This window comes from Babylonia areolata, chromosome 13 (assembly GCF_041734735.1).
Source record: "Babylonia areolata isolate BAREFJ2019XMU chromosome 13, ASM4173473v1, whole genome shotgun sequence".
In the NCBI taxonomy this organism is placed as follows: Eukaryota; Metazoa; Mollusca; class Gastropoda; order Neogastropoda; family Buccinidae; genus Babylonia; species Babylonia areolata.
In genome coordinates, this window is record NC_134888.1 from 24,793,368 (window position 1) to 24,808,367 (window position 15,000).

Here is a 15,000-nt window from a genome sequence, read left to right on the forward strand (position 1 = left end):
TTAGTCTTTTTCTGGACTGGATAATTGGTGCCTGTTTACAAATTTTGGGGGTTCTCCATGCCTGCTATTGTATTCAGTTTTGTTCATTATGTATGATAATGATATATGGAGGTTAGCTTTTCTAATCATCTGATGAAGAATTAATGGAATGGTCAAAGTCACAGGCATATGCTAGATTTGTGTACATGAATGAAATTAAACTGATGCCAGATTTTCTTTTCAAGTTTTTTTTTTTTTGTTTGTTTGTTTTTTTGTTTTTTGTTTTTTGTTTGGTCCTATTCAGATTCTCCAGATTTCGAAATTTTTCATTCCTGTATGGTCCTGTGCGTTCCGCTGGGCCATAAGCAACAAAAGATGAAAGGCTCCAGTTCGAATCCAAAAACAATGAAAGAGACACTGGGAAAAGGTTTTGGCCTACCTATTGGGTCAACAATCTTTTCCCATGTGGATGGGAGTGACCACAACTGTCGTTCTTTCCCTTGATGAGTAAAAAAAAAAAAAAAAAAGCCATGATATCCCTGAATGTTGAACATTCTGCAAAAATAAATTGTTTTGCCTTGTAACTAAAGTATGCTCAGTGTTTGTACATTGGCATGTTTTGAGTATACATGTTTTTTGTTTTTTTGTTGTTTTTTTGTGAGTTGTATGAGTGCACATTTGTTTTTCCAATTTTCCAGTTAAATTCAAACACCTTCAATGCATGTGTGCACACCAACACTCACTCACACACACACACACTCTCTCTCTCTCCCTCTCTCTCACACACACACACACCACACACACAGAGAGGCTCAGCTGATGCTAAAAACTTAGCACAAAGGAAACAGAAAGAACAAAAGTATCTTTATTCAAAACAAACAACTGTTTAATTCTTTGCTTTGCATGACATCCTGTAGTGAAAATAATGTAACCCAGCTAGGTAATTTGAAGTTTGAAATGAGAGATTTTGGGTTTCTGGATACTGATATGCGCCCTCAAACCCATCACACACAAAAATATCACATCAAGAACACATTAGTAACTTTCAACCCTGAAATAGTCTGATATGAATGCCATAATAGTGACATTCTCCAAAATACGGACTACACAGGACACAAATTATCAATATTTAACTCTTTCGTTTGGTCCACATGAAAACAAAAGATGGTCAAACCATAGCAGCACTCTCAATTATGTATTTGTCCATTTTTTTCCTTGAGATTTTGGTTACTTTTGCACACCTGTGCACAAGAATGGAATTACAGGTGATGGCTTGGATTAACTGTTTTGTTTCCAAAAGAAAAAAAAAGCCCTCATTACTGTTGTGAATGTCCTCAGCTGTCTGAGGTTTTGTATCGTTTCCATCAAAACTAATACTACTGCATTTAGATAATGATGAAATCACACACACACACACACACACACACACACACACACACACACACACACACAAAGACCATTCAAATATCCATGAAACTTTTTTTTAAAGTCTATGGTCGGTCACACACACACACACACACACAAATATCCATGAAACTTTTTTTTAAAGTCTATGGTAACACACACACACACATGCATTCACTCATTCAGACACTTTAACATTCATGCCTGCATATACACACATTTCCTGCACAATGAATAATTTTTCTTTGCCGTCAAACATCTTCCAAACAGTTCATAACTGGTAAACATATCTTGGACATAAAATACCTGCATCAAGAGAACATCAAAGTCATATTCTGTGACACCATTACCAAAACAACTTTCAGAAAAAGAAACGCAGCAAATCAAACGCACAGAACAAAAACTGTACCAAAAAAAAAAAAAAAAAAGGGGGGAACAAAAAAAAAAAAAAAAGAGAGAGAAGAAAATTGTAGTCCAATATCCTTGCGAGGAGGAAAATTTAACTTTTTCTCAAAATAAAATATGGAACAATGTAAAAGGAACAGGAGATAATTATGTTCTTTCTCTCAACAAATACAAACTGTCCAATTTTATTTATGATGTGTGTGTGGAAACCATTTCCACAATAATCCAATCCAGATATCTTTCACCACCTTATTACAAACTCCCCCCCCCCCCACCCCCAGGGCAAGATGAACATTGCCTATATCATATCCTGGCCCTTTCTTCTTTGATGCTAAAAGATCAGACGGAATGAGACGGTGTGGAGAATGAACTGGAGGGACCATGGGCTGATGTTATGTCGGTTGTAGTCACCCACCCCTCCCTCAGTAGTAGAAGATCCCAAAAGCAGCCGCCACACATACCAAGGATTCCTGGAAACAAACCACCTCTACAGTCCTTAGCTGAGCATGATGCCTCTTCTCTTCATGCTGAGCTGCTTTGTGATGTCATGGTGTGTGGTGTGGTGGGGTGGGGGTGTTGTGGTGTGGTGTAGTGTGGTGTTACGTGTGATGTGGTTGTGTATGGTGTGGTGTGGTGTGGTGTGGTGTGGTGCTATGTGTGATCTGGTTGTACGTCCTGTGGTGTGGTGTGTTGAGCTGTGGTCAGATGAGGCATGGTGTGGTGTGGTGTGGTGTGACGAAGTGTGGTGAAATGTGGTATAGTGAGGTGTGGTGAAGTGGTGTGATGTGATGTGATGTGGTGTAGCGTGATAGGGTGTGATGTGGTGTGGTGTGTTTAAATGTGGTATAGTGTGGGATGGTGTGGAGTGGTGTGTCGTGTTGTGTGGTATGGTGAAGTGTAATGTGGTATAGTGCAGCATGATCTGATGGTGTGTAGTGTGGTGTTGTGTAATGTGGTGTGATGTTGTGTGGTCTAGTGTGTGGTGGGGTGTAGTGTAGGGTAGTGTGCATGCGCCTACATGCATGTGTGTGTGTGTATGTGTGCCCACAAGCATGCATGTGTGTGTGATTCATAAATGAACACCGCAGTTCTATGCATAATGTACAGATACAAATTCACCTGCATTTTGCTATATACATACATGCATCAGTGACAATGTGAATGTTGCTTACGTATTTATTCCATGTAGGAAAAAGCTTCTGGGTATGTTTCTGTTTGCCACTTGCTTAACAAGAATAACAACAATAATAAAAAAAAAAATCATAATCATAATCAGAATAGTTACAATTATAATAACAGAAATCATCAGTAAAAGAAAAAGAAAAGAAAAAAAAAAAAGTTAACCCTTTCACCGCCAGTCAATTTAGAGTACAAGATTCCCTTGTGCTACAAACACAGAAAATATGGTGTCTAAGAACAGCTGGGGATTCCTCCTGTGATGTGTAGTAAAAAAAAAAAATGACCTACCCTACCACTGAACATATAGAGCAGTAGGTTCATGGACAACAGACCCATGATCTGGTCACCCTTCAGTGACATGAGGTCCTCAACAATCCGCTGCATAAATGTGAGTTTGGCAGCCATACTCCGTTTTCGGGGGTGTGCATGCTGGGTATGTTCTTGTTTCCATAACCCACCGAACGCTGACATGGATTACAGGATCTTTAATGTGCGTATTTGATCTTCTGCTTGCATATACACACGAAGGGGGTTCAGGCACTAGCAGGTCTGCACATATGTTGACCTGGGAGATTGTAAAAATCTCCACCCTTTACCCACCAGGCGCCGTCACCGTGATTCGAACCCGGGACCCTCAGATTGAAAGTCCAATGCTTTAACCATTCGGCTACTGCGCCCGTCGGACAGCGGATTCAAATCCACTGTGTCTTAGGGCTTTGGCACAGCAAGGTGGAGCCCAATCCTCTCCTTCCTCCCCTTCGAACATTCCCCGACCGAAGTCATGTACCCATTACCGCCTGGGTGGAATGAAGAAAATCGGAGTAAAGTCGCCTCTCCCAAAGGACTCAATCACCATGCTGAAACAGTGACCTCAAACCCTGATCGCTGGGTGAAATAAATACTGGATCAGAAGTCCAGTTCCCTGACAAGTCATTCTGCCATCGCCACAGAACCTGTTTCTCCCTCATACTTACATTCATGTACAAATCTTGCGCATAGTTGTCAGAGTCAGCGTCCCAGAAGCACCGGCAAGCCATCCTGCGGAAGGCAGTCAAACCATGCATTATCTTTTTTTATTTTTTTTTTTTCAATGATTTGTATACACAGGTAAACACACACATACACTCATACACAGGTAAATACACACACACACACACACACGCAGGTAAACACACACACACACAGAGTCAAACACAGGTAAACACACACAGACACATACACATCTACACACACACACACACATGTACACACACACACACACACACACACACACACAACACACACACACACACACACACACACACACACACACACACACACAAACATACACACTGTGTGACAGTGGCCCAAATACACAGACTGTGTCTAAAAAACAAACAAAAAAAAACAACAACAAAAAACAAACTCACTTTGTTCCTTGTCCTCTCTGTTCAGCGATCACAACTTGCACAATGAATTTGTACCGGTCATAGCCCATCTCTGTCATCACAAAGATTTCACTTTTAAGGAGGTGTCAAAGCAGAAGCAGGCAGACTGAACCATAATACACAACACCACATCTATGTAAACATTTCTTCAATTTCCTGTTTCAAAGCAGATAATGCCTCACCAACACATAAACCCCAACGCAACTGTTATCCCTTGAGAGCCAACCCCATGTTTATTTCAAACATCAAGATGAAATAAATAACCTAAAAACAAACAAAACGAATAAGTGTAAAATACTTTAAAAATACCAACACAAAAAACAAAAGGAACAGTGGCTCACGTTCCATCTGTCACCACACTTATCTCCAAATTTTACACACCTTGCCTTCCAACCCTATGTGGTTTGCCTTCAAAATTTTTTTTTTTACAAGAAACACATGATAAAATCTAGGTAATGTCCTTACCTCCCCACTACCCTCACCCCCTCGGAAATAAAGTTTGTGTGTAGGTGTGTCTGTGCATATATGCACAGAAGAAAGAGAAACTGACAGACAGAGAGAGAGAGCGGGTATGGGGGTATGAGGGGGGGGGGGGGGGGGGGAGGCGGGAAGGGGGGAGGGGGTGGCGAATGGAATAAGCACAACTTCTCACATTCAGCCATCAAGAACAAAAATGAAAACAAAAGATGAAAATTAAACAAATCAAAACTAACCAAAACAAAGCATATCGAGGGTAGCGGCATGATCAAAGCATAGGCGAAACATGAACAGGTGAATTGGACCTGCATCCCTGTCACAACCCGTAAGGGGTTGCCCATGTACCCCCCACCCCTTCCCAGACAAGCTAACGTACGTACCGACAACACAAAAAATAGAGACACATAAAAGTTCAGCTCGTTTTCTTTTTACTGTGATCATTGGAAAAACACATAAATAAAAAATAAACGCCACAAAACAAAGCATTCAAATATATAAGCCCTGTCTAACCACAGCACAACTCTTCTACAATTTCACAGTCAACTGCAGCACCAGTTCAGCTCAGAGTTCAGACTCATCCAGACAGACAGACCCACACAGACCAACACCGAAGAAGAAGGGGGGTGACAAGGAAAACGCCCCACAACTTCACTGACGGCACCAAACAGCACATACGCTGGAACGGTGACCCGTCTCTCCTCAAAGCTTGGCATCAACAGCCCAAGGGAATCTTTCTCTCCAAACTACATCGAATTTATGAACTCGGCTCAGAGTTCAAAAACTGTTCAGGAGAAGGGACATGCCACACACATATCCCCAGGTATGCATGTGCATATGCACAAAGGAGAGAGGGAGGTGAACGAGAGAGGCGAAGAGAGAGAGGGTGGGGATGGTGGGGGGGGTTCGGGGGGGGGGGGGGGGGGGGGAGAAGGGAGAGAGAAAGGGAAGGAAAAGAGAGCTGCACATGAACACATGCACAACAAACGCCATGAGCCGTGACAACCCCTTATCTCAGTAGAGGTGACAGCCCTAAAATCACCGATGATCATCATATTCATCACCATTGCGCTCAGCAGTGAAGGGGTCAACACAAGGGAGGTGACTCCTATCAAATTACAAACCCTGCAGTTTGTCCTTGATGGTGTCGGAGATGGACTTGGTCCAGTCTGTGGCGCATTCTGAGTCGTAGGCCTTTCCTGACAAATGCTCTGTGACCACCATGTGGATCATGTCCTTCACCGCCGCTGGACGAAACCTGAAGAACATAGGACAGATAGGTCTTGATTCTGTCTGCATGGCATACTCATACATACATACACTCATAAATTATACATATAATCATACACACACACATACACACAGACACACACACACACATATGCATATATATATATATATGCACATATGTATATGCATACATACACGTATACAGTCATATGGCATACACTCTTATAATATACAAACATATGATATATTTTCATATGTTAAATGCATACATTTGTTACATACATCCATGCACACATATATGCAAAGATACAAACAGACAGACATACATTCATACCCACACACATGCATGTATGCACACACACACTCACTCATGCACACACACACACACACACGCATGCACGCACACACACACACACACACACACACACACACACACACACACATATGTTAAATTTTTGGGAGTTTATATTTCTTCAAAGCTTTCGTGGAATTATCATATTGACTATATACTAAACAAAGCAAGAAAAGGTCTAAATTTCCTTAAAATAATTTGTAAACAGCACTGGGGGCAAGATACCAAAGCGTTGATATCTCTCGCAACCTCTCTCGTACGTTCACGCTTGACATACGCTCAAGAGGTATTTTTCAGTGCTCCACTGCATTTGTTAAAGAAGCTGCAAAGCATCGATTGTAAGGCTTATAAACTTGCTCTAGGTGTGCCCATTCTTACATCAAATTTAGGGACCTACAGAGAAGCAGGTGTTTTATCTCTTGATGAACAAAGGAAAGCTTCAGCCGCGAAATTCGTTATCAAATCTTTAGCATATGAAACCTTTTCAAAAGAAGAAGTTAATTTAAGTTCACAAAAAGATTTTGCTAAACGAGCTAAGACGATACAGTCTATGACATCCATCAATACATTTGCATCAGATATCATTAGTGCTACGGAATCAAGAGGCAAGCAAATTGCAAAAATACCTACTTTTTCACCAGTCCCTGAATGGGAGCAGTGTAAAGCTACCTTTGACATGGATTATACAGATTTATCCAAGAACCAGTCACCATTTTTGTTAAAACCTGAAGTGCTCTCCCATATAGAAAATCAATATTCTAATTATCTAAAAATATACACAGACGGATCTGTTCTAGAAGATGGTAATTCAGGAGCGGCTTTTGTAATTCCTTCATTTAGATTAGAAAAATTATACTATATTGGTAGACAATATTCCATTTTCACAGCTGAACTTATAGCCATACTTATGGCCTTAAATTATATTTCAGACATTCCGAAAACTGTCAGTGAAATTCTATTATGTGTAGACTCGAAGTCAGTATTAAAAGCTATAGAATCTCCAAATTCAAAGAAGCGAATAGAGATGACAATGGAAATAAAACATATTATTCACCAACTGACAAAACAGGGCATTAAATTAACTTTCTGTTGGGTACCTTCGCACTGTGGAATTTCTTCAAATGAGTGGGTAGACCAAGCAGCTAGAAGAGCAGCACGTAATTTCGAAGGCGCAATACAACTTGACATCCAGTTAGATCTACATGAATACATTAGTTGTATAGAAAATGTCTCTAGAAATCGATTTAAGAAATTACTTATAGATTCAAATAATCAATATTACCAATGTTGTGTAAACACAAAGAATGCAGCTAATCCCAAACATTTTCTAAATTTGACACCAGCAGCACATTCAAGACAAATTACAAGTCTAATGTATAGAATTCGTTTAAATGCCTTTCGTACAAAATTTTCTAAAAATATAAAATGTGTATGCGGTAAGCAAATAACTGTAAGTCATCTACTCATTCATTGTCCGAGCATAAGACCGTTAATTCCTAAAGATGTAGTTGATGACTTTTCTTCCAATATTTCATTAGCCACTGAAAAGATTTTGAATGATTATTCATTGCTTAGAATGTTTTCGGAAATTTTAAACTCCAGTCCAGTTGGTATCCTCCTTTGATGTGTTATAATTAATGTTGTTATTTATATTTACATTGTTATAGGTTAATACTTGTTGATATGCATATACATATTCTCCTTCCCATGACACCTCATTCAATACACACCACAATCTCTTTAGACCTTTTTCTTATAATATACTTTTCCTCTGTTACATAACATGAATTTTTTTTTATTTTATTTTTTTTTACACTAATATTCACATGCATTCCCTTTCCTTTATCCACTTCTTTACTCCTTTCCATCTAAAAACACTTATAGTGAATAGACGTTAAACTGAAGATAAAAATAAAACATACAGAGGCATCCCAAGGAAATGACCCCACCCCCCACCCCCCTCCCAGGAAAAGAAAAAAGGCATATCATGATTTAAACAATTTGCAAGTGCCTGTGCTGACCCAAAAGGCCAGGGGGTTCAGCACACAAGTGAGGTCTGTGCAAGCGGGAGATCAATAGTGTGTCCTAGCAGGCTGCCTATAACATCTGCACTTTTTGCAGCTTTCCACAGCCAAATATGCTAAGCCCTTGTACAGAATACTTGGGCCCTTAAAACTAACTATATTTTGTGTGCATGTGTGTAGAGGCGGGGTGTGAGTGTGTGTGTGTGTGTGTGTGTGTGTGTGTGTGTGTGTGTGTGTGAGTGTACACATCAGCAAATAATGATTTGGAATACACAGGAAGGAAATGAGCAAATCATTGATCGTATTCTGGCAAACATGCAATAAAAAATGGATATAGCGTGACAGGCTTGAATTCATTTTGATGCGTCTCATTCAGTTTGAGTTTTTGTTACTTACTCAGCATACATGACGAGAACTCAGCTTGCGTGAATTTTTGCCTCAAGACAACAGAGCACACTGACAGTTCTTCCCAGGATAAACGAATAACCAGATAATCTCTGCTCCTCTCAAACACTGCACAAAATCGCCAATCACCACCACACAACAAACAGCTCAAGGAAATGGCAGAGAAAACCCATGCTTTTCACATATGTCACCACATCTGTCAACACTTAATACATCCCAAGATAGGTCACCCTTTGGAGAATGTACGCAAGTGAGAACTGTACACAAGGACAAGGAACGAGTTCAGTGGACTCCATCTAGCAAAGAAACCTGCCTGCTGGACTGTCTGTGTGAGACTGTCACTATCACCCGTCCTGCTACACGCACACACACACACACACACACACACACACACACACAGACTCTCAAGGCTGCCTGGGCTCACTGATGCATCAAACCTGACAACTGGAGCGGAACATCTCCCTCATCTCATTATCTTCTAACTGTTACGCATTGCTGTGAGCACAGTAAAGAAGAACCAGTGTGTGTTGATGGTGACACACTCTGAATGTGTATCCGTGCACAAGGAAATCTTATGTACACTTGCATGTATTGTGGTTTTTATGCATATCTTATCAGTTCATTTCATCTTGACTACATTGTTGTTGTCCTTTATTGCATTTTTATATGTTAGAAGCTGACTGACAGTGGAAAGGTTGAAATTCACTAACAATAATAAAACAATCAAACAAATAACTGCCACTGCTATCCTCCTCAATATCACCACTGCAGCTGTCAACGTACCTGTTTCCTCTTTTGCCCTGCTTCCCACCTTTTCTCAACCAGTCTGCCTCTCCATTTCAGCCTTATATATGATTTCCCCCTTTCCAGATAACAATTTCATCGTATAGCATAATTTAATGGGCATGTGAGTGCCTCCAAATCGCCCTTATCCCATAATAAATCTCATGCATGACATAACGTAGGTTGTGGACAATGACTATGAAAGACCTTCACCTTGGTCCTCACAGTATTTATTTAAAGTGAGAAAGTTTGAAGTTCTATACAAAGGAGGTTTTAACAGACTGTGTATAGAAAACTGTCATTTTCATTAAACTAACATCTGTGACCAGCGCTCAGACCCTGTCAATTATTGGCACAAATTAGTGACCTCACTGAGAAAGTGTGGCATGACAGATGTCACTAAGTCCTTTGCCAAGCTCACATTCCTTCTCTGTTCATGGCCCAACTGTCTGGAACCAATTCCCTCTGCACACCAGGCACTTTTCCTCTTCTGTGTCACTCAGGTTTTCCCTGAAATCCAACTTCTTTAGACTGATGTTGATAGACTAGGTATGGAAATTTTGTCATTTTAACTCTTTCACCACCACGTTTCTGTGTGAAAAACACTCCCTGGTGCCAAATATTCCAGAAACGATGCTCTGAATCAAAGGCTTTGGTTCATGTCAAAACAGCACAATCGACTTGTGCACTTCAAACATGGTCTGGGGGCAAAGGTTAGTCATTGTTTGGTGGGTTCTTTGGCTCATGTCATAACAACACAAAGAACTTGTTCACTTCAAACTGGGGCAGGGAGCAAAGATCAGTTACTGTTCTATTGGCGGGAAACAGGCAGCAGCTGTTCGAGCTTTGTTACAATGTCAAAAATGGTCTTATCAACATGACCCTCCATGCTGGCAAAAGTTGCCTATGGCGGTGCACTGTCTGGTCAACTAAAGTCGCCTATGGCCATGAAAGAGTTAATTAAACTAACATATATGACCAGCGCTCTGTCACTTTCTGGACCGAATCAGTGACCTCACAGAGAAAGTGTGACATGACAGGTGTCACAAAGTCCTTTGCTGAGCTCACATTCCTTCTCTGTTCATGGCCCAACTGTCTGGAACCAACTCCCTTTGCAGATCACTGATCTGGCACTTTTTTTTCTTCCATTTCATTCAGGTTTTCCCTGGAGTCCCACTTCTTTAGATTGATGTTGAATCATCCTGCGCCATTCCACTGTTCCTGTCATGGATTCCTTGTGTGTGCATGTGTATGTGTGTATATGCCTTTGTTTAGTTGGTTGGTTGGTTGGTTGGTTGGTTGGGGTGTGTGTGTGTGTGTGTGTGTGTGTGTGTGTGTGTGTGTGTGTGTGTGTGTGTGTGTGTGTGTGTGTGTGTGCATGGCTCCTAGAGTCATATATCTAGAGAACAGGTGTAGTATAAAAAAAATTCATGGGGACCTTCAGAAGGCAGTGGTGTCTTCAGAGTGGGGTGTGTGTGTGTGTGTGTGTGTGTGTGTGTGTGTGTGTGTGTGTGTGTGTGTGTGTGTGTGTGTGTGTGTGTTGGTCATTAACTTCTGTTCTCTGAAGTGATTTTAGATGGTGTGTGTGTGTGTGTGTGTGTGTGTGTGTGTGTGTGTGTCTTTGTGTGTGTGTGTGTGTTGTTCCATCATGACAGTACACTGAGCTATGCATTCCACTGGCCAGGAAAAACACCCTCCACAACACCTGAACACAGAGTGGATACTGTTCAAGCTACAAAAACAAAAGTTCTGACTGCAGTCAGACCAAGCAAATGAAAAGCATGCTGGTAACACCTCTGCCAAGACCAAGTTATCAAATCTTACGGTTTCTCTGAAGGAACCTGAAGATCTCTTTCAATCGTTTCTCTAGTCTATTCAGTGACGGTGTGGCTGGTCTTCAAGTGAGCAACAACAATCTGGAATGCTCACACCAAGCTGAAGAGAAAGGAAATCTGAACAATTCCAGCCAATGGCTGCCAGAGTAAGAACACTTCAAACATGAAGGATATATATATATCTATGCTGAAATCAATGGCAATGAACCATGGAAGTGACGGGCGCAATAGCCAAGTGGTTAAAGCGTTGGACTGTCAATCTCAGGGTCCCGGGTTCGAATCACGGTAACGGCGCCTGGTGGGTGAAGGGTGGAGATTTTTACGATCTCCCAGGTCAGCATATGTGCAGACCTGCTAGTGCCTGAACCCCCTTCGTGTGTATATGCAAGCAGAAGATCAAATACGCACGTTAAAGATCCCGTAATCCATGTTAGCGTTCGGTGGGTTATGGAAACAAGAACATACCCAGCATGCACTCCCCCGAAAACGGAGTATGGCTGCCTACATGGCAGGGTAAAAACAGTCATACATGTAAAAGCCCACTCGTGTGCATACGAGTGAATGTGGGAGTTGCAGCCCACGAACGCAGAAGAAGAAGAAGAAGAGAAGAACCATGGAAGTGGAAAAGACAACAGTGGAAAGGATGACAGCGGTGATGAGGACGATGAAGAGGATAAAAATGGCAGTTATTTGTTTGGTTCTTTGTGAATTTCTTCTTTGTCACTACTATTAAGTTTCAAACAGAAACACAGAGCAAAGAGCAATACTGTTAAATGAAATGCATGGATAAAATATGTAAAAAAAAAAAAAAAAAAAAATCAACAACTGCAATGCATGTGACTGGGTGTATAAGATATAAATATATATTCTGAAAAAACCAAACTGTCCATCCCTTCTGCAGCATGTCTGCCATCACCACACTGTACAACAATGATTCACCATCAGACAAGTGTACATATGTGAGGTGACCATACCTGAAACCACAGCTTCTTTTTCATTTATGGGCTGCGATTCCCACCTTCACTTGTATGCACGATTGACCCCCTACCCCAATATGTATATACCCATGTGGCAGTCGTACTCCATTTTTGGGGGGTGTATGCCAGTTAAGTTCTTGTTTCCATAACCCACCAAATGCTGACATGGATTACAGGATCTTTAACATGGATATTTGTTCTTTTGCATGCGTAGACACACGAAGGGGGTTCAGACACTGGCAGGTCTGCACATATGTTGGCCTGGGAGATCGGAAAAAAATCCACCCTTTACACACCAGGCACCGTGACCGGGATTTAAACCCGGGACCCTTAGATTGATACTCCAATGCTTTAACCATTCAGCTGTTGTGCACGCCAGCCAGCTTCAACTGTTCTCAATCAAGAGAAAATAATTATAACTACCAGCACCAGCTGCTTCATCTATAGTGTGCAATTGTAACACTTTCCTCCCCTGCACCAGATCCACTTATTGTTGCTTACAGTCCAGCCAGCTGCACAGGGCCATATCAGGACAGCCCAACTAAACAAAAATTCAACAGTGTCTAACAAAAAAATTTTTTTTAAAAGAAAAACCTGCAAAACAACACAGTTCGTGGCACATTATCTTAATAAACTATTAAACTCGTTAACCTGTTCACTTTCCAACTGACAGATTAACCCATCATATTGCAGTTGCATTACCTACACGAAGAGTTAACCCATCCCCCACTCTTGACACTTTTGTATCAGAAACTGTGAGAGAGCATACAACAAAATGTCAAATTAATGATGACCCCAGCAACCTCCCTTTCTCTCTCTCTTTTTTTCTTGGACCAACAAAGAGTTTGACACTACCCTACACAAAGTAGTCAACCTTGAGCGACAACAGGTCAAAGTACTTCTGTGGTCTTCTGACAGTTTCATATCCATTATGTTTTTATCTATTCTTTTTTTCTTTTCTTTTTTTTTTTTTAAATTGTTTTGCTGTGCTTCTGAACACTAAATGGTACATGCCTGTGAATTTTCATGCTGCACTTAGGGTGAAGTGGAAGCCTAGTGGTAATATACCAGAATAGAAAGCGAGTGTCCACAAGTTCAATTCCCATATAAAACCCAGGTTTTTACCCACCCACCCCCACCCCTGCACCTCCTCCCCCCTCCAGCATACATGGAGTTGTAGTCTAGGTGCCATTCATTTGAATCAGACAATAAACAGGTCCCTGGGGCACAGCATGCACCTTGTACATTATGTAAAACAACTCATAGCAACAAAAAGGTAATTCTTGGGAAAATTTTGTGAAACAAAATCCAGTTTGAAGATAATACAAATACACTTGCACTAGCTGCAGACAAAAAAAAAGAGTCAAAAAAAAGAAAAAAAAAAAGAAAAAAAGGGGTGATCCTGCAGTGTAGCTACATATATGCTTTCCTTGGGGTGAGATACCCAAATTTCACATGGTCAAGTTTGTTGTGACAAAAAGTCATGACAATACCATACAATACAGTTAGTTCCAAGTATTATACCCCTCTTGAAATTTCAGGAAAAAAAGATGGCTGCAAAGCAATAACCAAAAATTTAAAAGACATACTTCCATGACAGCACAAATTTCTGAGCTGATTACATTTGTGTCGCTTTCATATAAACTTAATTCAATCAAACAGAGTGCTCAAGCTACTTCGAAAAAGAAGCGAGGGAATCCAAATCCCCACTGGAAAACGACCAAATCAGATGTAGTGGTGTTTCCTAGCATATTGATCAATGATGATTTATCAGTTATTGACTGTAAACTGTTGGACAATTATCTAAATAGCCAATCATAACGCATTTCTCCCGACCGTCGGGGGAATAGACATTCGGTCTGTGGGCTCAGCCGATATAAATTAATATAGTCTACATAAACTTTGAGTACATTTCTTCCCCTCTCGAATGACGTAATGAGAGCCAGTCAGAGAGTGGTCATGAAGAAATGTAATGTATATATTACAATTTCATTAACCAGTTTACAACTTTTTCCGTCTTATAAACGGAAAAGTACAGTGGAAGAAATGAGGATGTTGCCTGCATCTGATCTGTCGGCATACAAGAAAAATGATGAACAATAATCCGGCCTGTCTTTCTAATTCTAAATCGGTAGTGTCCTATATCTACAAACAGCGTATTAATAATGCTAAATAACAATTCAACAACATGTCTAAACAACTAGTGTGAAAGCGTGATCAGATTCATCACGTTCTCGTCTCCATGCTCCGATCACTTACTTGTGTTGAAAGTTTGGACGAATAACGTAGGTGTTTCCATCTTTTTCCTCCTCGTTAGCAGCTTGCTGCGATGGTTGCTGCTGCACTGCTGTTTCGCTTGTCTTTGTTTCTTCTCCCATGTTGTAAACAGTCACAGTTTTGCTTCACTATGATTTACTAGCTCTCAATCCACCAAGGAGCCGCTTGCAAACATCCAGTATGGCGCCTTGACAACACGGACAACTCTTGCCGTGTGTAGTATTAAGAGTTGAGTCCCCTTTCACACCT

General features: G+C 40.9%; 2 protein-coding genes across 2 annotated transcripts in view; one reads left to right on the top strand and one right to left on the bottom strand.

Annotated features, from left to right (window-relative positions):
• The window catches only part of LOC143289168 (uncharacterized protein CXorf58-like), a 21,458-nt gene extending 20,853 nt beyond the window's left edge, over positions 1-605 (top strand). Inside the window, exon 10 of the mRNA XM_076598089.1 lies at positions 1-605. This exon is cut by the window's left edge and continues 1,899 nt beyond it. The gene's annotated coding sequence lies outside the window, so the exon portion shown is untranslated.
• A 1,453-nt stretch (positions 606-2,058) lies between these two features.
• LOC143289170 (dynein light chain Tctex-type protein 2B-like) lies at positions 2,059-14,967 on the bottom strand. The gene is made up of 5 exons (XM_076598095.1): positions 14,734-14,967; positions 5,993-6,126; positions 4,377-4,446; positions 3,942-4,005; positions 2,059-2,258 (listed from the first exon to the last, which is right to left on the bottom strand). Exons 1-5 carry the CDS (start codon positions 14,850-14,852, stop codon positions 2,211-2,213), a joined length of 435 nt encoding a protein of 144 aa, XP_076454210.1. The 5' UTR covers positions 14,853-14,967; the 3' UTR covers positions 2,059-2,210.
• Between the last annotated feature and the right edge of the window lie 33 nt (positions 14,968-15,000).

What these genes read in the sequence shown, in the direction of transcription:
- LOC143289170 (XM_076598095.1), bottom strand. Translation starts at nt 14,852, where the DNA reads ATGGGAGAAGAAACAAAGACAAGCGAAACAGCAGTGCAGCAGCAACCA. An exon ending in CGTCCAAACTTTCAACACAA is followed by an intron (nt 6,127 to 14,733) that starts GTAAGTGATCGG and finishes TATGTTCTTCAG; the next exon opens with GTTTCGTCCAGCGGCGGTGA. An exon ending in CGCAAGATTTGTACATGAAT is followed by an intron (nt 2,259 to 3,941) that starts GTAAGTATGAGG and finishes GTTTGTTTCCAG; the next exon opens with GAATCCTTGGTATGTGTGGC.